The sequence below is a fragment of the Ambystoma mexicanum genome, chromosome 7p (assembly GCF_040938575.1).
Source record: "Ambystoma mexicanum isolate Mex_15411 chromosome 7p, UKY_AmexF1_1, whole genome shotgun sequence".
NCBI lineage: Eukaryota > Metazoa > Chordata > Amphibia > Caudata > Ambystomatidae > Ambystoma > Ambystoma mexicanum.
The window spans coordinates 668,287,013-668,311,145 of record NC_090939.1 but is presented as its reverse complement, the minus strand read 5'-3'; the positions used below and the strand labels follow the sequence as shown (position 1 = coordinate 668,311,145).

Sequence of the window (24,133 nt, the reverse complement as noted above, 5' to 3'; positions counted from 1 at the left end):
TAAATAAACGTATGTGCTGCATTGTCTTACAACTGTAACCAAAAAGTGGGTTGGATTTGTCCAGTTATACTTGAATCTCACTCGATTTGTCGAGTAATATATTCTTGCCGGCCAATGTGGCATTTTCCTTCTGTTTTCTTTACTCGTAATATGTCCTGATTGATGGGAACCACTCAACGTATACAATAGGATATCGCTATTGAACTAATTATTTGTAACTTTGTGTGCCTTGAAGACGACCTAAGTGTCGAAACACGTGTTGGCTATTCTTCAACATATTTCATTAAAATACTGTACCTTGATTGTTGGTTTCTGTACTATAATGGTGTCAAGCGCAATCCTACCCCTTTCAACATATAATTGTCTTACAACTGGTCCATTTTCTTGTGGAGTGAGGTCTCGACAATTCGTTCCCTCTATCCCATTAATGAAGCGTCTGCTGCTTAAAATATATATATATAATCTTTGTCCCTGTGTTCTTGCTTATATTGGTTCTACAATTTGTCAGTTGAAAAAATGTATATTGCAACATTAAAGAGCGATCATAAACCAGGATATGAACTACCTATTGGATATACACTTTGCAGAGAAACATAAATGTTACCCAATATATATGTCTTTTCTTGGAATACCACATGTTCCAGAACATATAAGAAAAGGGAATCGTATTTTCAAATTACGCCAATGGGACTCGAGGTTTATAATGAAATGTGAAACTTTGAATATCCATAGACATAATTTGGATAGTGAGTTACATGTATTTTTAGATTGGTTTTTGCTCCACTCTCTGTGGCCCTGTGATGTTTTTTGCTGGTGTTTACTGCATTTGAGCTTTATGTGTGTTATGCCCACCTGGGCTGGGTTTTCTTTGTTGTTGCAGTTCTATATATGACAGTTTTTTTGCACAGTTTGCTACTCCTCTTGGACACCTACTGCTCTTGTACAGTCACGTTATGCAATCATTTGTAACATTCAATAGTGTTACTTTTTTCCCTTGGACTTTGGGCTAAGTACAACATAGATCTAGTGTAGTCTTTTGAGGCTATCACATTTGCACAAGCTTGTACTTGTAGACTCATCTAATTTAGAGTCCTGGAAGTGTACTACATAAATATGGAGCATATGCGTTGTACTCTGTTTTAAGATGGCGGCCTCTTTAATGATTTTCTCCTTCCTGATCATGTGATGTGGTTGCGTGCTGACGTGCTATACTGTACAGGCTAGTATAAATCACAAGCAAATAGATTCTATCCTGATGAAGCCATGTTAGCTGTGACTTCCTTTCACGATTTAGGAAATACTTTTACATGGTGTTTTTACTGAAATACTTTAACATGGTGTTTTTTCTGAAATACATTTTGCACTTAGCAGACCGAGTGCCCAGGCTTTCCTTTTTCACCTTGGGTATTCATTGAAGAACTAAGAACACTTCTGTGTTATTTTTTTTTTGTTAGATATATATCTATCTATATCTATATATATATATATATATAGTAACTGAAAAAACTTTGTTGAAGGAACGTTATGGTTAAGTTGCACTAATAGAAACGTATGAAATTCAATGAAAGAAGTTTGTTAAAAGGACATTATGGTTACAAGTCAAACAAACAATACATAAGAAGACCCAAAATGCATACAAATCAGAGGCACATACAGGGAAACTTGGCAGACCCAATGATCCATCGTCTCTGACAATCCTTTCAGAACCAGAAGGGGTTGTTTGACTCAATCTCCAGAACTAATATGGGTTATGAATAATTGCTTCCTATTACCCAAACAAATGATGAACTGAACATGACTTTTCCTTTTTTTTGTATGTTCTCTATTTGCATAAATCATGAACAAATAATTGTAGTTTTGAGAATAGAAACCAAATTGTGTTTCACAAAGTATTATGTTTATCATGTTTTAGGAACTTACATCATCACCTTTGAAGTACCGGCATATTTGAAGACTGTAACACCTGTAAACTAGACTTTTAAGAGCTGCTTCTTGTTACCAGCATTCTTTCTGTAGCTTATTTTTCTACCATTATTTTCTTCTCCACAACACCTTTTCCCTGGGTCCCCCTTTGTCTTATTCACTGGCTCACGCCCCTCCCTTCCTTCTCTGTTACTCTTAAGATACTTGCTGCTATCTGTAATGTATGATACGTGTGTCTGTTGTGATATTGTGTTCAGTTATTCGAATGTGTGAAAGGTTAATTGAAACTATAGCACACAATAAATAAACAAATAAATAATTAAAAGAAATAAAGGAAACCAAAGAAAACCTCATTATTAACATACCTTCATGCCTTTCCATCCATGGACTCCTGGAATGCCCTCAAGCCCAGGAAAACCCTGAAAAAAACAAAGCAGGAAGAAGAAGAGTTCAATTCTGGGAAGGACAACAACAACAAAAAGCAATGCAAGCCATGATTCCCAAGTTATAGGTCTAGCATGAGGAAACTCCTCAGCTGCAGTCATATTTCTGGCGTGTGGGTCAGCCATGATGTTTAGCTCCACGCCGTAACTGCTTAGTATGTGTGTGCTCTGCTGTGGTAAGAGCTGAGTGCGGTGAGGGCTGATCCAGTCAGCTACAGGTTCCAAATCTGGAAGGTCTTTTAGCACTTTCCAGGATGATCGAATGAGTGCCATTCATTTGGGCAAAAATAACACCTTTTTTCGAGCACCTCAATACAAGAATAAAAATCTTTATAAGAGTTCCAGGCAACTTGCAAGATCAACTGTATTCATTGTCAGGTAGACCTGAATGTATAGGTTTACAAATGCCATCTTAGAAAACAGTGGCAACTTCCCACAGCTTCCAATACACCTATAAACATGAAACAAATAACACTGCACATACATGTGGGTAACTGTAACTGTGTGGTTAACCAATGACTCCATGCCTGCGTGGACATCATGGCCCGGTCTAGTCTTTCATTTCTCCACCGATTGCCATCTGGGAATTGAAGTCTTTGGTCACTCTACTCTGCCTTGTTACATACTCCATCTGATCCCATACACTTTGGAATAAACCCGATTCCTCCACATCACACATCTTCGTGCGACTAACTGGACGTCCATGCACTCATGCTATCACAAAGCATGCTTTCCCCTCTGCATTCCTCCCTCGTGCCTGTGGCACTTATTCCCTCTTTCCCATCATCTGATCTTTCCCCTACTCATTTCCCTTCCATGGACTAAAGTCTGGCTAGCCCTAGCGGGGGTTTAAGATGCCCACTCACAGACAACCCTCCCGTGCGCGGTGACTACTCCGGCGTTGACTTGGCATAGTACAAAAGCCTTAGAACATCACATCACATCACCATCACTTTCACCTTTACATCCACCATCACATCCACCATTACCATCACAACCTCATCACTGGGCTATTAAAGGACAGCACATGCTTGGAACAGGGTCTCCCGGGCGACATAGAGTCTGGCACCCTTACTCGTAGGTAAATGTGTGGTTACTATTGCAATAAGGTGGACATATTGGATATGTAATTGTGAAGGGCATCCACAGCACAGCAGTCACCCTGAAAGCAGACGGTGGACATGCAAAGCCAAGATGGAAGCACGATGAGCAGCACACGAGCAACAACACCACAGTAGCAACGAGTCAGTACTATAACAAGGGCTGTGTTTAGGATCCACCTGCATGTAATGAATGGCTGCTTGAGCTGTACACCTCACTGCAGGTCACCAGTAGGTTCTTCAAGGGTCCATAGGCTTACCCAAATGTCAATCTTTCAAAAATGATATGGAGTAAAAAAAAGGCTTTCAATCTGCCTCATTTTTCTGTAGTACTTGATGGCCGACCCCTCCAGCCGCATGGTGTTGGTGTCATCGAACATACTGCTAAAATATACCCAGTTTGGACTGATCACATGCATTGTTCTGATGGCAGATAGCTTTGCACAGTCCCTGGGAAATGTGGCTCTGACTTTTAATGAAAAGCCATCTATGTGCTCGGCATTCAGCGCAAATGTCATCTTTGCTCTAGCGCTGGTGCAAAATCACCCGGCAATGGTGCACAGTTGTCTAGCACTGGTGCACTTAATATGTCCCCTTTTTCTCTTGGAGAAACACTTTATGGGAAAAGGCAGATCTCGGAGGGCATGCAGGTCTACACTTAGTCCTCAGGCTCCGCGTACAGCATGGACCCTACCTCTGCTACACCTTGTGTGGGTGCCTTGTGCATCAGCCACATTTCTCAGATCAATGGGATTCTGCCAGCAGAACAATGGCGGATGCGCTTTACGCCAGTGTTAAAGAGCTGTCTCTAGAGCCTTCGGCTGAGGGGTGCAATACTATTTATCCTAAGGATAAGACAGGGTGCCAACCAAAACATTTACCAAAATCACTCTATGGGGTAGCAGTGGCAGAGCAGTCTTTGCTTCACCCAAGGGAAGGGAGAAGGTTCGTGGATAGGTACAATGAAGTCCAATAGAGGATATTACGCTGGTATACTGAAAAACATATGCTGTATTACATAAGTATACACAGAGTAAAACAAAGATAAAGTTCTAGAGAAACATGTAAGTGTTTGACCTAATTTGCATACCCACAATGCACTGTTCTGTTGCTTTGAAGTGAAGTTTATCTTTCATGCATGGCTACTGGGTGGTGCTGTCACATGTATGTCTTAGAGTAAAGGACCTATTCCACTCTCTCATTTCAAATAGAAATTGTGTGTACATGCTTTGTTAAGCCTTCTACAGTATTTATGGGGTTTGCTAATGATTACACGCAGACACCAGCAGCTCAAACAAGTTCTCTAAGTTTAGGAGAAAAACAGTAAACATGGTTTAGATTAAAAAAAAACAGTAAATGGCCTTAGTCGACTCTCTCCACTCCTAAAGCTAAACGTAAGGCCTATACTTGGTGGCAAACCCTAAAGATGTTATTGCTGGCAGGTGGGGAGAAAAAGGATTCCTAGACATCGGTAAAATGCATTGCATAGTCATGTTCAAGATTCACCTTACCAATACGGAAACTGGCACAGTATTCCCTACTACTTGTAGAACAGGTAGCCTACAGCTAAATCCTATACATACTTCTAGTAGCTAGAGGGAGTGGAGTGAAGGGGTTAAACAATTTACCCAATGCCCAGAGGGACACCAAAAATAGATCATAATTAGACGTATGATATTAGACCTACATGGTCTCAATACACACCTTGAAATTGGTGGATGCAAAAGAGACAATGTTACAATATTATAATTTCAATCCATTTCAATGAACAGTTTAGGGATTTATGAATTCAAAGCCACCATAAATCTCAGATACCAGTTTAAAAATCCACTCTTCCGTGTAAAACTCCAGGGAGCCAAAGGGGACCCATGTCAAATGTCCACATTTAGGTAAGTGCTCTTTTTAGTCACTTTAGGAGGAGGGTACGAGTTTGTAAAAGTCCATCATATAGGAAATAATGGGACAAAGTCCATAGGCAAGCTGTGGTTATAGGGTAAAGTGGGGTGCATACCAGATCTACCCCATACGTGTGGCCAAAGAAACAACCAACCCCAGAGAACAGCAGGGGAGGCCCCCTTGAGGAGATACGGCTCCAGTTTCGAGAACCAGCCAGCAAGAGAAGAATGGATGTAAAGCAGGATCTGGACCAATGGATGTCAATATTAAACCGTGGTAGAGGGGGCCTGCAAAACCCCACTACTCCCGGACCCAGCGAGCCCCTGAAGAGGACTCAAAGGAATATATCAGGACACCGATGTTAGGGAGATTTTCCTGAGGCCTGTGGACAGGGTTCGTAGGTGTACCTTCCTGGCATGTGATACCGCTGCTGATTCCCTCAAGGTCACTAAGGGGCAGGTGTGACAGAGCAGCCCGGGTCTTACTCTCAGGAGGTTTGTTTGTTGTTTGTTTGTTTGTTTATTCATTTTTAATGCGCACCAGACCTGGGGGTGTCAGTGCGCAGCAGTAACATGGTTATGCAAAGCTTAGGTCACAAGGTAATAAAATATGTGCAGGAATAGTGCAGAAGCACGACAAGCTTAAGTCATAGGTCAATACAGGCATAAGTCAATGAACATTCTGAGGAAAGTATACAGATACATTGCAGGCCAATGAGTCACATACGGGCGGGCTTAAAAAGTCGGTAGATTTAAGCAGGTTGATGTAACTATGTCTAAAATTCAAATATGGTTGATCTTCTCTAATAGGGTGTGGTAGGGAGTTCCAGAGTTTCACAAGGAAGCTACAGCCACTTGCCTGGCGTGGGGAGGTTCACGTAGTCAGTACATACTTTTGGTTAATACTAAGAGAATGTCCACGCACTGTATTTAGAAAAAATAAATGTAATCTTCATGCAAGAAAAGGCAAAGGAAAAAACAATACACTTGCAAGTGATAACCGTTGCAAAACAGAAGATGCCACAATGTACCAGGTAGTTCTACATAGAGTCAATAGAGCACCCCTCCCAAAAAGGAAAAGGCAGTAACATGGGTGTAAAGGGATGGATTTCTATATAGGCAGGCAAGTTAAAGTAGAGGCCAAGATAGATGGGTAGTGCACAGACGAGCAGTCTTTGGCGGGAGAGAGCCACTTTTGTGCGAAAGTGCCCTAAAGAGCAGTTCCTTCAGCTCCGGTGGAGGGAAGCCCTGAGGAGTCCTTCAAAGACGATGAAGAGGCCCAGGGATGAAGAAATATATGGAAACACTTGTCAACAGCGCCATAGAGTCGAGAGAGCAATACCCCAGCACTGCAAAAGCAGTCCAGTAGTAGGTGGTATATAGTTTCCTGATGGGGTTACTGTGCATATTGGTCAGGACCACCGAGGGCACCAACATTGACACACTAGTGTAGGAGGGACCCCAAGTCCATGGGAAGAGTGATTATTCTCAATCCAGTGATTCCCCGGTCAGGGGCTGGGGCCAGAGGAGTGGACAGGCAGGTCAGAAGTGGTCAGCAGTAGTTGTTGATGCATGGTCACAAGTCATCCCCAGGCACAAGATTTAGCTTCTGAGGATGGGATTAGCTTGGATAGACCCAATGAAGAAGGAACACTGAAGAAAGGTTAAAGAAATCACTCCAGAGAGATGTCACCCACACAAGAAGGCCTGAGGAGGTGAGTTGAGTGGTGAGGTTGCAGAAACAAAAGCAGCGTAGGCCCCTGAAGCTCCCCAGTTAGGGATAATAGAACCAGGGCACTTGCGTGGATGAAGAATCGCTGATCCGTTCGGCATGGAGAGCCTTCTTAGTCCTGGCGGTGAATGGGCAGCCTCTTCTGGGTCTGCCTTGGCAGACACGGTCCAGAGATTAAGGGGCTGTGATCCAGTTATCCCCACCGGATCAGGGATAAGGGGCACCATCGTGGTTTCCTTCTGGTCACCCTGGAGTGGCAGGGCTTTGCCATCAGATTACTCGAGCGTCAAAGGGTGCTGATGCAGAGCTTCAGTCCTTCCTTGTGCCGCAGGACCTCCAGAGGGCAGGTTCAGAGCTTCAGCTGTTGACGAGGTAAGTGGGCAAGTGACCCTGTTGATGCAGAGTGTGTACACACCAACTAATCATACACCAAGTATCATTCAAAAAGAGTTGTGGTCAGTCAATGCCCAGCCATCCCTTCACGAACACCAATCCGCCCAGAAAGAAAGAACATCGACACAAAGGAATGACTCCACACAATGCCAGACAGGCATCTGCATACGCCAGTCAGAACGGGTTTAGGCTGACTCCATCCCCCATTCCTGGGGACACACATTCGGTGGCTAAAGATGGTCACCTCCTTTTACATACAGAAGAAGGCCAAAGGGCTAGTCACATGACCCGTCAGGTCTTCGAGGCAAACAAACACATCTTCCATTTTGATGAATGAGGAGGGGGTCAAAAAGGACCCAGCCCACACAAATGGATTTCACCCAATGGAACCAGTTTACACGCACGCAAAATCCACCACCAGCCTAGCCAGTACTATTTCTGGGAGACTAAGGGTTACCTTGCTTAGGAATCATAAGCACTTTTGAGAAAAGCACATACAACCGAGAGCCACACACTGAGACTTTGGATTAGGCCTAGCTGGGAGAATAAACACATCCAAAACCCAATAAAGCAGCTGAATGTACAGGGGGCAACCTCATGTGGTAAGAAGTGGGCTTTCTACCTAACACCCACGCCCCGTGGATAAGTACTCACAGTCCAAGTCAGTTTGGATTTAATTCAGAAATGGTGGCAGAACCTACTAAGGTTTGTCTAATACTGTTGCTTCTTTTACAGGGCTGGGAGAAGGACCTGGTACCCGAGGACTTGAACCCTAGATGAGCGACTACCTGGACAGAATAAAGTATAATTGGTGTCTTCGGGTGAATGATTCACCAGCCCGAAGCAGCAATGGAGAGGGCACCAGGAAAACAAAGGGAATCGGCCAAGGGGTACTGAGGAGCAAGATGGGGTACCCAGTCAACAAAGAATAGTCCCACAGTGGAAGCAAGAGATAGAGGCACCCCAGGAAGGCCCACGGCAGAGCTGAGGTGGAGTTGTGCTCGATCCACCACTCATCCAGGCCCAGGAAATGTCCCATCTCGAGGCGATTGGTGAAGGGCGATTTTGCAGGGAGGCAGCACAACAATAGCCCAGATAAAATGCTCAGAACATGGTTCAGCCAGCAAAGAGGATAGGGCGGAGGGTGAGGAATAGCTCCGCAAGGGATTCCAGCAGCCTTCAGAAGAAAGATGGGCAAGAGCAAAAGGCCCAGGGTCCACACAACATGGCCAAAGCAGGTCCTCAGTTGCAGAAGCCCATCGTCGTGGCAATCCAGCAGCAATTCAGATAAGAAACAACTGGTCTGAGGAATCCACAGGGTCTGCCCTGGATAAACACATTCAGTTAGGGGCCGGCCTAAGCCAGCCCTCCAATCACACACTAGGCAGACACACAAAGGTTTTGGCGAGGGTGCAGGGGTGGGTTCAGGGTAAACCCACATGATCACAATGGTCTTTTTAGGCCTGTCGTATGATCCACAGAGACAAAGTGATGCCCCACAATAAAATGGCCAGGGGATGGACTTAAAAAAAAGACATTAGTATCCTCATGGCTACCACACTGGTGTATTGGGCTACTAATGTGATAGAAATATTCACACCCTTGTTGAAGCACAACTAAATTCCAGCTGCCAACAGCCTACTCCATAACATAAGTATTGGGTGAAAGAAACACTCTGGGGCCAAACTGGGGTGCTTAGATAGCCCACCTTTCCTGGTAGCGATATGGACTAGTAAGTCATCACATGGCACAAAGGGTTACAGTGGAAGACCCTGTGGCCACAATAGTAAAGTCAGACATCTATGGAAGCCCGAAAAAAGGAAGCAACACGCTTAAGGGACCCACAACGTAGGCCCAAAGAATCCCAACAATGGGATTCTGTCCTAACACTCTCCTCACCCAGTCTTTAACCGGGGAAACCTAATCCCTTTTGGCACAGATTGAATCTTTGAAGTTAAACTGCCCTGTAGTTTCAGAATACGTTTCTGGAGTAGTCTGTAACTTTACTTTATATTGAGGTTTAGTTTTTGCAGACTATACTGTAGCTGAAACAAGGGGTGCCGTGAACCCAAGAGAGATCATGTATGCTGTATTCTAGGTACCCATCCTCAACCCTATATATAGAACCCAGCCACCCAGGTCCCATTAACAGCAAATAGGGCAGCAAGAATGCTAAAAGGGAGGTCAAAATGAAAGCCACTGGGTCGAAATCATAGGGGCGTTAGAATGGTTCTAATTTTCCTGTAGACAGAGTAGGAAATCCTCTCGCCATGTGGGTGGTGGGTGCAATCTGCCAGGAAATAATTGGGCCAGGCCATGGATGGCAGGGACCTAGTAAGTGACCTAGTAAAAGGAGTCAAATAGTAATCCATGCCAGTGGCTCCCATGGGTTTAAGTAACAAAAGAAGCAGTGTTATGTATACAAGGCAGCCTTGAAAAGAATGCATTACAATATGTGCCAGTTATGTATGCAGCCTTCCAAAGTATTCCTGCTGTGCTGAGAAATCTGCTCATTCTAGTCCAGCAGCTTGCTAAGTGCAAAGGTGTTGGTCAGTACACCAAGGCAGCATATCAAAGAAATACATTTGGATGATTTAATCTCCTTCTTCCCATTTGCACATGCTCAGTGCAAGCAGTCAGTCAATACGACTTTATTCGGATAGAAATATCCATAAAAGTAACAATCAGAAAATATAAAACACAATTATAGACTTACTGTTCGGTACCCGCATTAAAGTACCATACATTGGTTTCTCCGTTCACTCCACCCTACCCACCGACACCCCTCATTTGTTTGTGGGTTCCAGCAACGTGAAATAGCCATGGAAATTGATAGACACCAACCCGGAGGCCCTTCTGCATCCCCTTCCTTCTGTGGACTGTAATCAGGCCTCCCCATGACACCAGCAGGGTACCCACCTGCTCACATTACTAGTAAGTGAAAGGATTGGAGCCAAAGGGTGGGGCACTGGCTTTTAAGATGGATTTCTAAAATCTGGCCTGGTGGACAGATTTTAGGAGTCCACCCTAGGTATAGTCAACAGGGTAACTCCGAGTGGTTAGCCAAACCCAATCAAGGTAAGCGTGGAGAGTGGCCAAGGATTAGTCTCAGGAGTGAGGGAGTGTGGCCAGGGGTTTCCAATGAGACCCCACAGTGAAGCACACACTCATTCCACTTAGACAGGTATTTACACAATTACTCTATTTATTGTAGGCCCAAAGCACACTAGAAAAATGAATCAAGCAGGTAATATTGTCACGCAACACTGTTATCAAACAAATATACAGTTACCTATGGTTTTTAGAAGTGCAAACAATTCAATTAAACACCTGAAAGCAAGGTAAGTAATTGTGCAGTTAGGAAAACCTGTGCACAAGTTTAATACCCTAACTTTATGAGTCCAATCACTATGTTGAATGGGACCTTGTGCCCAAATGTCACAAGGTTCCTTCTTAGAAGAGGGGAGAAAGTTAGGGACAGTTCTTGTGGTGGTGAAAAATGTCCCAGAAGACTTCTCAAGGATTTTAAAAGTATGTAAGGTACTTTTTCTATCTTTTAGAACAGCTTTTAAAACAAACGTTTAAAAAGCACAGGAATGGAATTAAACAAAAGTGTATTCTAACGTTTATTATAGGGGAGACAGGGGTTGATGTAACTTTTGCGATTACTCTCTGCCTTGACTCAGATTTTTCCCAAGTGACTAGGCAAGTCGACTGGGAGTCACTCGGGGTAGGTTTCCTGCTGTTGGATCCAGTAGAGGAAGCCCAGGAGCTGTGGGTGCAAGGAAGATACCGGTCAGATCTATGAGCTGAGTGCAACCCTTTCCGATGAAGAAAAGCACTGGGCACTGAGGCAGACCTCTTCAGGACACTCAACCAGATGAAAGAAAACTGGTTCCAGCAACAGTCACCACACATGGGCGACAGCAGGTGTCTCTCCAGTCATGGTCGAAGAAGTCCTTCCCATGCAGGAAGATCCCATGCAGGATCACCTGATCCTGGGAAGCTGAGACTTGGTACCAATGTTACTTGTGCCACGAGCTGGTTACCTCCGAAGTTCCAGAAGCCCAATTCAGAGCTGGTTGATCGACTGGCTGGTCCAGGGATGATTCGGAGGTCTCAGGACTGCAGGCGCGTAAGAAGGCATCCAGAGGGTCTTGTCAGATCAGGTAGTCCAGCAGGGCTTCACCGGGGCAATTGCAGGAAAGGTCGCCCGGCCTCTTCAGGAGTTGTCCATGGGTCTTCATTTGGCTGCATGGCTACACAGGATACTTGGCTCCCATACTGGAATGGCTGCAGGAGTCTTCTTCCTATCCCAAATCCAGGTTCATGGAAAAAAATAGTCCACCAATGGTAAGGGTCTGCACCACTCACTCAGACAGCAGTGGCCCAATCAGGGACTACTGTAGGTTTCACTCATGTATGCACATCAGACTTTCAGGTACCATGGTTGTGGAATGGGAACAGACAGCTGCTTTGTCGGGAAAATGCATGACAATATTAGGGATTTCCTGACCTGAGAAGGCCATACAACAATATGGCCGTACAACAATCGAAAAACCTTGTGGCATGGCTATTTTAGGGCACTAGCCACGTTTAGTAGCCAGAAGCGGTAAACACACATGTTCACACTAAAATACTGCACATATTTTAAAACTTTAACTGCTGCCACCAGCTTGCTTTTAGGCACATACAGAAGTAACCAAACTCCATAGTGTAAAGTCTAGGGTGACACAAAAGTATCCCTTGTACTGCATTGCAAGATGCTGTGTGCACTGCTAGAAAAGTTACCAAACAGGTAAAAAGTGAAATGCAAAAGGGAAACATAGTTTCCCAGTACTGATAATCTGAAGGACTGATGGGTTTCCCCATGACAGAATTAGCAAAAAGCCAAGAGGGGTGAAGGTGAGGGCTTCACTTCTCAGTAAAAAGTCAGGACAGGTTCAAACACAAAAGCAAAATGTTTGGGCTTCCATAGTATTGTCAAGCTGATTGGCCCGAGAGGACCGCGTACCTGTAGTCTTGGTGGTTGGTCTCGCAGAGGTCGCCAGTCTGAAGTCCGGGAACTGATGAAATAGCGGCACGAGGAATCAGCCTCTCCACCACCCAAAAGAGAAACTGGGTGAAGGATGGACCAACTCCCAATGTCACAAAAGGCACTCTCCAGATATGCGTGACAAGAGGATTGTAGGCTCAGATTGATGGAACCATAGTCCAGGTGGAGCTAGTAGTCAAGACATGAATCTTCCAAGAACCTCAGTGCAGCGACAGTTGGTAGATAAACCAGTGTAGCAGAAAAGGTATTCGCAGTAGGCAAAAGGAGCTTGGTTGGTGCTGATGGTTCCAATGGTACACAGGATAAAGTTCGGAGTCAGGCAAGACAGGAAAGAGTGAGTTCAGTTGGAGATTGCTGTCTGGCCAAATAAAGTACTGTATACACGTGCCCAGGATGGAACAGGAGAATGCAGGCTAGCATAGGGTATGACCCATATACACAATAGATGGTGGATGACTCAGAACAGGGCCCAGGTAAGGACTGGAGGCAGACAGGCCCAGGACAGGACCCAGGTAAGAGCTGGAGGCAGGCTGGCCCAAGGCAGGACCCAGGTAAGGACTGGAGGCAGGCAGGCCCAGGACAGGACCCAGGTAAGAGCTGGAGGCAGGCTGGCCCAGGACAGGACCCAGGTAAGAGCTGGAGGCAGGCTGGCCCAAGGCAGGACCCAGGTAAGGACTGGAGGCAGGCAGGCCCAGGACAGGCCACAGGTAAGGACTGGAGGCAGGCTGGCCCAGGACAGGCCACAGGTAAGGACTGGAGGCAGGCTGGCCCAGGACAGGCCACAGGTAAGTAGAGAGGCAGGAACAACGAGGCGAGCGAAGCGAACCGCGTTGAGACGCGACCCGCTTTGACTCGCGGCCCCTTTTATGGGCCGCCGGCGCCCGAGAGGCCTGGAACGCAAGCCGTTCCGTTTCCGGGCGCCGGCGAACCCACAACGAGGCTTGGAAGGCAAGCCCCTCCAAGGAGGCGAGCCCAGTCCACGGCGCATGCGCGGAACCGAGAGAGAGGTCCTCCGCGCATGCGCCGAAGGCCGCCAGCCCCGTAACCCGTCGCTCCCCTCCCGGCGAGTCCCCAGACGCAAACGCGCGGGTAGACTCGCCAGGAGGAAATGGGAGCGGCAGACCCCAGTCTCCCGCGTGACATGACACTATGCCCCCTCCCAGGAAGACCCGGGGCCCCAGGTTTCCAGGGGAATCGTACATAAAACTCACGTATTAGCCGGGGAGCATGCATGTGCTGGCGCAGTTCCCATGTACGATCACAGGCTGGGTACCCCTTCCAGTCAACCAAATAGTGGAGCACCCCTCTACGGTAACGGGCATCACAGATCTCGTGTACCTCAAACTCAGGGACGCCCTGCACCAGAACAGAGGCCGGACGAGGAGAGGTGCGGCCGTAATCATCGACCACATAGGGCTTCAACAGGGACACGTGAAAAACGGGATGTACACGCCAAGAAGAGGGTAAGCGAAGACGGAAGGCTACAGAGGACAACCGTTTGGTGATAACAAAGGGTCCCAAATATCGAGGGGCCAGTTTGACGGGCAGGTTGCGGAGGGGCAAGTTCTTTGAGGACAACCACACCTTGTCACCCTCCTGGAAATTAGGTTCTGCACTCCTCTTCCTGTCTGCCTGTCTCTTCATTCGATCCTTGGCTTCACTCAAGATCTTGCGTGCCAGTTCTTGTTGTTCCCGGATGTGTAAGACCAGGCCATCAGCAGAAGGAACAGCACTAGATGGAACTGGTTGAAAAGGCATCAACCGAGGATGTAGACCAGTGGAACAGAAGAACGGGCTGACTCCAATGGAAGCATGAACGGTGTTGTTGTAGGATACTTCAGCCAGATCTAACCCATCTTTCCAATTAGACTGTGTGGCATTGGCAAAACAGCGGAGGTACCCCTCCAAAGTCTGATTGGTCCTTTCGGTTAGCCCATTGGTCTGTGGGTGGTAGCCTGAGCTTAGTGCTCTATGTATTCCCAGATGACCACACACCTGTCTCCAAAATGATGAAAGGAACTGGGTTCCTCTATCCGATATGATCTTCTCCGGTAGGCCGTGCAACCGGTAGATGTCATGCAGAAATGCTGAAGCCATTTGAGTAGCTGTAGGGATTTTCTGGAATGGGATGAAATGGGCCAGTTTGGTGAAGCTGTCCACAACCACCATTATACAGGTGTACCCTTCTGATGGAGGCAAATCCACAATGAAATCGGTAGCGATTGTATGCCACGGATAGGGAGCTATTTCAGTGGGCATTAACAAACCCAATGGTGGTCTTCTGGGAACCTTGCACTGGGCACAAATTGGACAGCTGTCGATGTACCTCTGGACCTCGGTCGCCCAACCAGGCCACCAGAACTGTCGGGATATCAACTCTCGAGTGGCTCTGACCCCGCGATGTCCTCCTATGGGTGAATCATGAAATCCATGTAGAATGCCCCTTCTAACGGCTCCTCTAGGTATGTAGAGTCTTTTCTGAAAAAACAACAGTCCATCTCGTTCTGAAACCAATTGCCGGCTAAGAAGGGTCGTTCTTTCTGGATCCGACCGAGTGGCTTCCGCGATGGACTTAAGGTGAGAGGACAAGGCCAGCAAAAAATGGTGAGGAGAAATCAGTGGCAGATCTGGACAAGGCGTCCCATCTACGTTTTCCAGGGACCTGGAAAGAGCATCCGCCTTTATATTGGAGGTTCCCGGGATATAAGTAACATGGAACTCAAACGGAGAGAAGAAGAAGGCCCACCGGGCTTGACGAGGAGTCCGACATTGCAGAGAGCGAAGATATTGCAGATTGCGATGATCTGTCCGCACCTCCACAGAAAAGCGAGCTCCGAGGAGAAAATGTCTCCACTCCTCGAATGCGGTCTTGATGGCCAACAGTTCCTTTTCAATCACCGCGTAGTTTCGTTCGCTGGGACTCAACTTGCGAGAATAATAGGCCACTGGATGTTCCACTAACGTGGTTGGATCTTTCTGAAGAAGGACTGCTCCTACCGCGAAGCTGGAAGCATCGGCCTCCACTATGTAGGGCAACTCTTCCTGGGGATGGCGCATGATCGGGGCAGCCATAAAGGCCGACTTCAATACGTCGAAAGCCTGAGAAGCCACGGCATCCCATTCGAAAGCGATCTTGCTGCTGGTTAGCCTGGTGAGGGGCGCCGAGATCTGCGAGTACTGTGGAATGAAGCGCCTGTAAAAGTTTGCGAATCCCAAAAAGCGTTGGAGAGCCTTGATATCGTGTGGAAGTTTCCATTCTTGTATGGCTCGCACCTTCTTGGGATCCATCCCAATACCTTCTTGATTGATAACAAATCCCAAGAACTCAATGCTGGGTTGGTGAAAGCAACATTTCTCTGCTTTGGCGAACAGGTTATTGATGGACAGCCGATGAAGGACCTCACGAACGTGTTCCACATGCTCGTCTAAGGATTTAGAAAATATCAATATGTCGTCCAGATAAACCCAGACGGATAACCCTAGCAGATCACCAAAGATGTAGTCCATGAATCGTTGAAAAACAGCGGGGGCATTACATAAGCCGAAAGGCATAACCCTGTATTCAAAATGCCCAAAAGATGTCTTGAAAGCTGTTTTCCACTCGTCCCCACTCCTGATGCGCACCAAATGATAAGCTCCGCGGAGGTCCAATTTGGAGAAGATTCGCGCAGTATGCAGGGTTTCAAGGATACTGCGAATTAATGGTAAAGGATACCGGTCCTTGGCTGTTATGTCATTCAACTGCCGGTAGTCGACACAGGGTCTCAATGTACCTTCTTTTTTCTTTACAAAAAACAGTGGAAATCCTGCAGGTGATTTTGAGGGCACAATGTACCCCTTTTCTAGACTCTCTGACAAATACTCCTGAAGAACTTGCTTCTCGTCACGTGTTAAGGCATATAATTTCCCATGGGGAATAACGTGGTTCGGCAGCAGGTCGATGGAGCAATCAAAGGAACGGTGTGGAGGAAGGGGTATGTTGCCGGGTTCAGAAAAAACCTGTTTGAATTCGGAATATTCCTGTGGGACCAGAGACGTGGAACATAGATGGACCCCATTGCTGTCTGTTTCTAGAGAAGTCGAAACGGCCATGGTGGGAACAGGTAGCTTGCATTCTTGAGCACACCTTTCGGATGAAAAGGTCAAGGTCTGGGTTCTCCAGTCTATCAAAGGATTGTGGTGTTGCAACCAAGGTAATCCCAAGACCACCTTATAGTTCGGTGACTTAATAACATCAAAGGCAAGTTCTTCGTAATGGTCAGCAATCAGAAGAGCCAGTCCAACTGTGAACTGACTAACGGGTCCAGAAGACAAGGGAGTACCATCAATAAGCTCCACCGACAGAGGTGTGTGTCTGGAAATGAGTGGTATCTTATGTCTGGAGACGAACGTTTCGTCAATGTAATTGCCGGAAGCCCCACAGTCCAGCAGACCGGATACTTCCAGGTTCTTGTCTGGTAGTTTAATTCGGACCTTCAGGGTCTGTAGCACCGCTGGTTGCATGGGCAGACGAATAGAACAAATAACAGAAGGGTCTGAGGAAGGGATAGGACCTGTCGCTGCCCTTCCCGTATACGACAGGTCTCCTAGTTTCCCGACTTCTTCTTCTGCGGACGCAAAGGACACGTACCCAAATAATGCCCAGCTGCTCCACAGTAAAGACACAAACGCAAAGACCTCCTTCGTTTCTTCTCTTCTTCCGTCAAAGGTCCTCTCATGGCTCCTACTTGCATGGGCTCAGGTGCGGACTCGGTCGACCCGAATGAACCAGCGGGTGTGTTGGTCGTCCGGGGACCGCTTCTGTCAAGCCGACGTCTCTCAGCCTTTCGTTCGGCTATCCTTTGGTCAATACGGAGTACTTGATCAATCAAGAGTTGAAGGCTCTCTGGTTCAGGGATGTGGAGTAACTCATCCTTGTACTCCTCTCTCAGGCCTCGACGAAACAGTGTCTTCTGTGTAATTTCGGGCCACTGGGAGTCGGTAGCCAAAAGTCGAAAGCGGCTGATGTAGGTGATGATGTCAGTGCTTCCCTGTTTGTAGTCCATCAATTGATTCTGTGCAACGGAGGCCAGGTTCGGCGTCTGGAACACCTCAAGGAAGGCCTTTTCAAAGGCAGCAAAGTCATTCAAAATAGGACTGTTCGTAACCACAAACGGAGTTGCCCAAGCTAATGCGTTCCCAGTTAGGTTCCCCAAGATGTAACCAATCTTGGCCCTATCGTTGTTAAAGTAGGTAGACCTGAAGAGGAAATGTATCCTGCAGTGGTTACAAAACTCTGCCACCCGTCTAGGGTCTCCGTCGAATTTGATGGGTGTTGTATGAGCCAATGATCCCTCTACTTGAGAGGTACTGGGTGCTCCTTGCGTTATCATCTGACGTAATGTTTGATTCTCCTGACGCAGGGCGGTCATCTCAGCCCTGAGCGCTAGCAACTCGTTCCTCATGTCTTGCGATTCATCCATCTCTGAATCAGAAGGCAGGCGTCTCAATCTGTCAAGCTGATTGGCCCGAGAGGACCGCGTACCTGTAGTCTTGGTGGTTGGTCTCGCAGAGGTCGCCAGTCTGAAGTCCGGGAACTGATGAAATAGCGGCACGAGGAATCAGCCTCTCCACCACCCAAAAGAGAAACTGGGTGAAGGATGGACCAACTCCCAATGTCACAAAAGGCACTCTCCAGATATGCGTGACAAGAGGATTGTAGGCTCAGATTGATGGAACCATAGTCCAGGTGGAGCTAGTAGTCAAGACATGAATCTTCCAAGAACCTCAGTGCAGCGACAGTTGGTAGATAAACCAGTGTAGCAGAAAAGGTATTCGCAGTAGGCAAAAGGAGCTTGGTTGGTGCTGATGGTTCCAATGGTACACAGGATAAAGTTCGGAGTCAGGCAAGACAGGAAAGAGTGAGTTCAGTTGGAGATTGCTGTCTGGCCAAATAAAGTACTGTATACACGTGCCCAGGATGGAACAGGAGAATGCAGGCTAGCATAGGGTATGACCCATATACACAATAGATGGTGGATGACTCAGAACAGGGCCCAGGTAAGGACTGGAGGCAGACAGGCCCAGGACAGGACCCAGGTAAGAGCTGGAGGCAGGCTGGCCCAAGGCAGGACCCAGGTAAGGACTGGAGGCAGGCAGGCCCAGGACAGGACCCAGGTAAGAGCTGGAGGCAGGCTAGCCCAGGACAGGACCCAGGTAAGAGCTGGAGGCAGGCTGGCCCAAGGCAGGACCCAGGTAAGGACTGGAGGCAGGCAGGCCCAGGACAGGCCACAGGTAAGGACTGGAGGCAGGCTGGCCCAGGACAGGCCACAGGTAAGGACTGGAGGCAGGCTGGCCCAGGACAGGCCACAGGTAAGTAGAGAGGCAGGAACAACGAGGCGAGCGAAGCGAACCGCGTTGAGACGCGACCCGCTTTGACTCGCGGCCCCTTTTATGGGCCGCCGGCGCCCGAGGGGCCTGGAACGCAAGCCGTTCCGTTTCCGGGCGCCGGCGAACCCACAACGAGGCTTGGAAGGCAAGCCCCTCCAAGGAGGCGAGCCCAGTCCACGGCGCATGCGCGGAACCGAGAGAGAGGTCCTCCGCGCATGCGCCGAAGGCCGCCAGCCCCGTAACCCGTCGCTCCCCGCGAACACGCGGGTAGACTCGCCAGGAGGAAATGGGAGCGGCAGACCTCAGTCTCCCGCGTGACATGACAAGAATATGGAAGGAAAGTTGCCTAAAAGACACATCTTTACTAACACTGATATCACTAATCTCCTCCCTGACATAGCAGTGGGTGGCTGAATGGTGTCACAGTGCCTGGAGTGGTTCTCCTGTTGGTGGCGTAAGGCGCGGGGCAGCAAGAGGACATTGATAGCATTGTTTGGAAAAGATTGCTGCCCCTGCCATGGCGTTCTTTTCTCCTGTAAAATTAACTAAAGCAAAATGAAAGATCTTTTACAGTCGGGTGTGGTGGAAAGGTGGGAGTTTTGAATGGTAAAAAAATACTTTGTGCAGGGGATTGCGCCATTAAAAAAAAAATCACATTTTAAAATCTGTTTTATGCCATGTGTCCCTCTAATAAGAAGTGTTATTATCACCAAATGTAATGGTTCCGGATGTATCCACCTGGGGCTGATGAAGGGCTGAGTCAGCACCGCTGGGATTCCAACCTTGACTGTGGCTTACACACAGCATTATCTTACACACAGTGTTATCTTACACACAACATTATCTTACACACAGCATTATCTTACACCTTACACACAGTATTATCTTACACACAGTGTTATCTTACACACAACATTATCTTACACACAGCATTATCTTACTCCTTACACACAGCATTATCTTACACACAGTGTTATCTTACACACAAAATTATCTTACACACAGCATTATCTTACACCTTACACACAGCATTATCTTACACACAGTGTTATCTTACACACAACATTATCTTACACACAGCATTATCTTACACCTTACACACAGCATTATCTTACACACAGTGTTATCTTACACACAGCATTATCTTACACACAGCATTATCGTACACATTACATACAGCATTATCTTACACACAGTGTTATCTTACACACAGCATTATTTTACACACAGCGTTATCTTACACACTGCATTATCTTACACACAGCATTATCTTACACCTTACACACAGCATTATCTTACACACAGCATTATCTTACACACAGTGTTATCTTACACACAGCATTATCTTACACCTTACACACTGCATTATCTTACACACAGTGTTATCTTACACACAGCATTATCCTACACACAGCGTTATCTTACACACTGCATTATCTTACACACAGCATTATCTTACACACAGCGTTATCTTACACACTGCATTATCTTACACATAGTGTTATCTTACACACATCATTATCTTACACGCCGCATTATCTTACTGGCTTTAAATACTTCACCATCAGCCGTGGAAGCAGTGAACACCACATTGAATTAATACAAAAATACTCCTATTTTTACTTACGTTATTTCCCACTGTCCCTGGGAGGCCGTTAATTCCTGGCAAACCCTGAAAAAATTAAAATAGAGCATTAGTAGTACCATGGAGGTCCTGAGTCATCAATTTGAAAATGGTCTGGAAGGCAGTAGTCAGGCCTCATCAGAGGAAAGCAACAGGGCAAGTGACACGGGAATGGGAATCTTAGAAGGGTTCCCAGGGAGGCGGGAATCTCTGCCCAGTGATACGCCATGATCGCTCATTGACTAGAGGTGAGGATGGCCTCTGCCATGACACATGATAACGCATATGCAGAATACACACATCGTTGTCAGACTAAGACAAGTCTACATCTTTTGTACTGTAAAATAGCTGCAACTACCATAATGAAAACCTCAGAGCCCTTGTTTGGCACCTTCTTTCAATTTCATCTTTATGATGGCTTTTGACTAAATTTCTGTATATGGTAATTCAAAAGTAAATACTCCTAAGCACTTCACCCTGTCAATGTCATATGTGTATGGTTTAGATGGACTGGAAGACTCCTCCACTTCTCTCTTTAGTTGTCTGAGTTCCCCCTTTTAACCAGAAGATTCAGGCACATTTACCCCAAAGATCAGATGGATGACGTCTGAGTCAATCCATAATCAAACAGAATTGTGCATGGGGACTTAAGCTTTAGTTTTGGAAGCTGTTGAAACATAATTCGATTTGCTTGAAGTAGACGGCCGTGCTATACCCTCCAGTGGTGCACACCCATGGAATGTAACGTTATTCTAAAAAGGGAAGCGAAGCCGTTTTTCTTAAAGATAAAGTGAATTGCTGGATTGAAAGCAATCATAATACAGAGTGCTAGGAAGACCTTTATTATGAACAGGTCTGCCCTGTTTTCAGGAAGTGTGGGTAGTTTAGCATGGAAGGTTACCTGAACTGTAGTGTGCAGGCTATTAAAAGTTCCCGTTTGGGCCACAGGGAGGAATAGTCATCTGGGTCAGTACTGAACACAATGGATAGATTTTAAATTTGATAACTGTAGCAAATCATCTTTTGGCAATTCTTTTTGATCAAAATGTGAACTTGTTGCTGGTTAATGTGTCCAATAGAACAACTGGGAAACCCGGTTATGTTGACCCTTCTAAGGTTGGAAGCTTGATTATAAAGATGGGATGTTATGTATTCAAGAAAAGGGAGATTAATTGAAGTGATAGGGGGAGACTTTCATTTGCAAATTGAGGCACTGAAAGTGCTCACTGAAATCACCCAAGGGAAAGATAAATTAGGGAACCCCACTACTCTTAGCAATCTATCTGAAAAGATGCCATCAACATGCCCTATGGGCCGTGCAAACCTGGATGAAGGCAGGGGTCAGGGCGTGTGACCAAGAGCAAATGGGGATAGACCAGGAGCACCAACTCACAAGTGTGGCACTGTACATAGTCAAATAGACTGTAAATCAATCATTCTGAATGAATAGTGCAGTGTTGTAGGCTTCCATGTAACATCAAGGAAGGAACGTGACCACAATCTAGTCACATTAAGCTCAGGTGGGGGAATTAACAAAAGGAGAAAGGTCACACTCTAACAGCCCTAATAATAGGAGGAATATAAAATGGTCAATTCTAGACCATGATTATATATCCCAGCACTATACAAGGCATTCTTGCCCATAATGGAAGTTATATTGGGGAATCCAGAAACTGACCTAGCTAAGATATGGGACTCATAAAAAAACGATCTAGACATTGTTAGGTCTTGCAAAACAACCCCTTGCAAGGAGGTGCCATCCGATACCCTCAGAAAAGACACTTGGTTTGATTTAGATGGTGAAAACAAGAAAAGGACATTACTAACGCCTTGGAAGAACCCAAAGAGCAGGTGTAAAGTTGAAATTATAGTTCCAAATTAAGAAAATATGTTAACCACAAAACAGATGTACGCGTAGGACAAATGGGAAACCATTGACGCTGCTATTGAAACAAAATGTTTTGGGGATTGTTGATGAACTGTAACCTCTTACTTTAGCAAACAGCATAGCCCTTCTGAGTTAAGTATCCCAGAAAACAAATGGTTCACCCATTTTAGAAGTCTTAGCAAAGAGGAGACAGTCCTTATGGATATCAACATTTGGAAAGAGCTGGAATTACGCACTTAAGCTTGAGTTCCCAGAGGGAGACGTTAAGAGGGCAGTGGTGAGGCACTGGGCCCTGACAACCTGTCCATAGAAATTACGGGCACCCCATCTTTCCGTTCTTTCCAATACTATACCACCCCTAGAAAACGTCACACTCTCCTGGTTTATCAAAAGGGCAGCCGAGAAAGTCAGAAGAATCTAGTGACAAATCCTGCCTCCAGATCTGTGAGCAGAGAGGCACAATTTGTATGACTTTCTCTATTCTTCTTCTGTTCCTATGTCCTCTGTGGGCCCCGCAAATAGGTACAAGCAGGGCCTGGAGTCTTCTCTCTACTTATGCATCTAAACTCTTCTCTTTTGGGCCCATATGTTGGCCAAAATCTGGTGCTGCTTCCTCACTGCTCAAATGTTTTCCCAGCACTAACAATCTTCCCTCAGGTAATGGGAGTCCTCCCACATACAAGACATGGGTTGGGATGAGGATATTCTGATATATCACCTCTGGGGCCTGCATCACAGAATGGGTGGCAGTCCCCAGCCTCCAGGCTCCCCTAACTCATCCCCAAGTCTCACGCATGTGATTTTGCCACAGTGCCCAAAGGGAAGGTCTCAGCTTGTCACACAACGAAGAACAGAAACAGCAGCTTCATGGCTCCACCTGTGACACCATCTATTTCCCTCTTTCTGGCCATACCTCTCTCTTTGTATCTGTTCATGTTTCTGCCTGTGTCTCCGTGCATCTTTCTCTCTGGGGACCTGTCTCTCTCTGCATCTCTACCTGCAGATCACTGTGCCATGTTCGCGCACTCCACTTGTGTCTCACTCCCTTCCGGTAGCTAGGGATCCAATAGATGTGCTGCCTACATTTATGCATGTGACCACAGTAAAAATGGAAGACAGACTACGGCTCTGTCAGACGGGCGTCCCTCAGATATGCTACTGGTGACACATTTCTTCCACATGCCATGGTGCAGCGTCAACAAGTGACATGGCAGGACACACACACACTCTCAGAGCACACCCAGAGGTTTGTATGTGTGGACATGCCACAGCCTCTTTCCCAGGCTTCGTTTGCATGGGTCGATAATATCAATGCTAGTCTTTCCCCAGGGTCCCGTCCTTAGAAGGAGGCTGGAACTGTGATTGGATTACAGCAAATTGACAGAGGTTTAGTAAAGGTGTTGACATTCAACTCTTAACTAGATCTGCACTTGTGAGATAAAAGGCAATGTACCACTGTAAAACTGTAGAAGGCTTGCCTAGGTAGGAACTAGCTTTTAGTGTTTAGTCTCGGGAGGATAGCTCAGGGGAAACGTGCTCGCCTTGGAAGCAAGACAACACGGAACACCACAGATTCGGTCCCTGCATCTGTGCTTAAAAACCTCTGGATATTAAGCGTGTTATAAATAATCTATCATATCATTAACCTTTGAGGTAATGGTGCCAGACCAAGTACAATTAAAAGACTCATTCTTCTTAATCAATCCTGGT

At 46.4% G+C, this 24,133-nt stretch overlaps 1 protein-coding gene across 1 annotated transcript in view; it reads right to left on the bottom strand.

The window, feature by feature from the left end:
- Nucleotides 1-24,133, bottom strand: part of COL4A2 (collagen type IV alpha 2 chain) — a 730,687-nt gene that overhangs the window by 227,466 nt on the left and 479,088 nt on the right. Inside the window, exons 16-17 of the mRNA XM_069636740.1 lie at nucleotides 20,539-20,583; nucleotides 2,289-2,342 (exon numbers count right to left, since the gene is read on the bottom strand). Coding sequence (XP_069492841.1) covers nucleotides 2,289-2,342; nucleotides 20,539-20,583 — 99 coding nt within the window. The remainder of the gene's footprint in view (nucleotides 1-2,288; nucleotides 2,343-20,538; nucleotides 20,584-24,133) is intronic.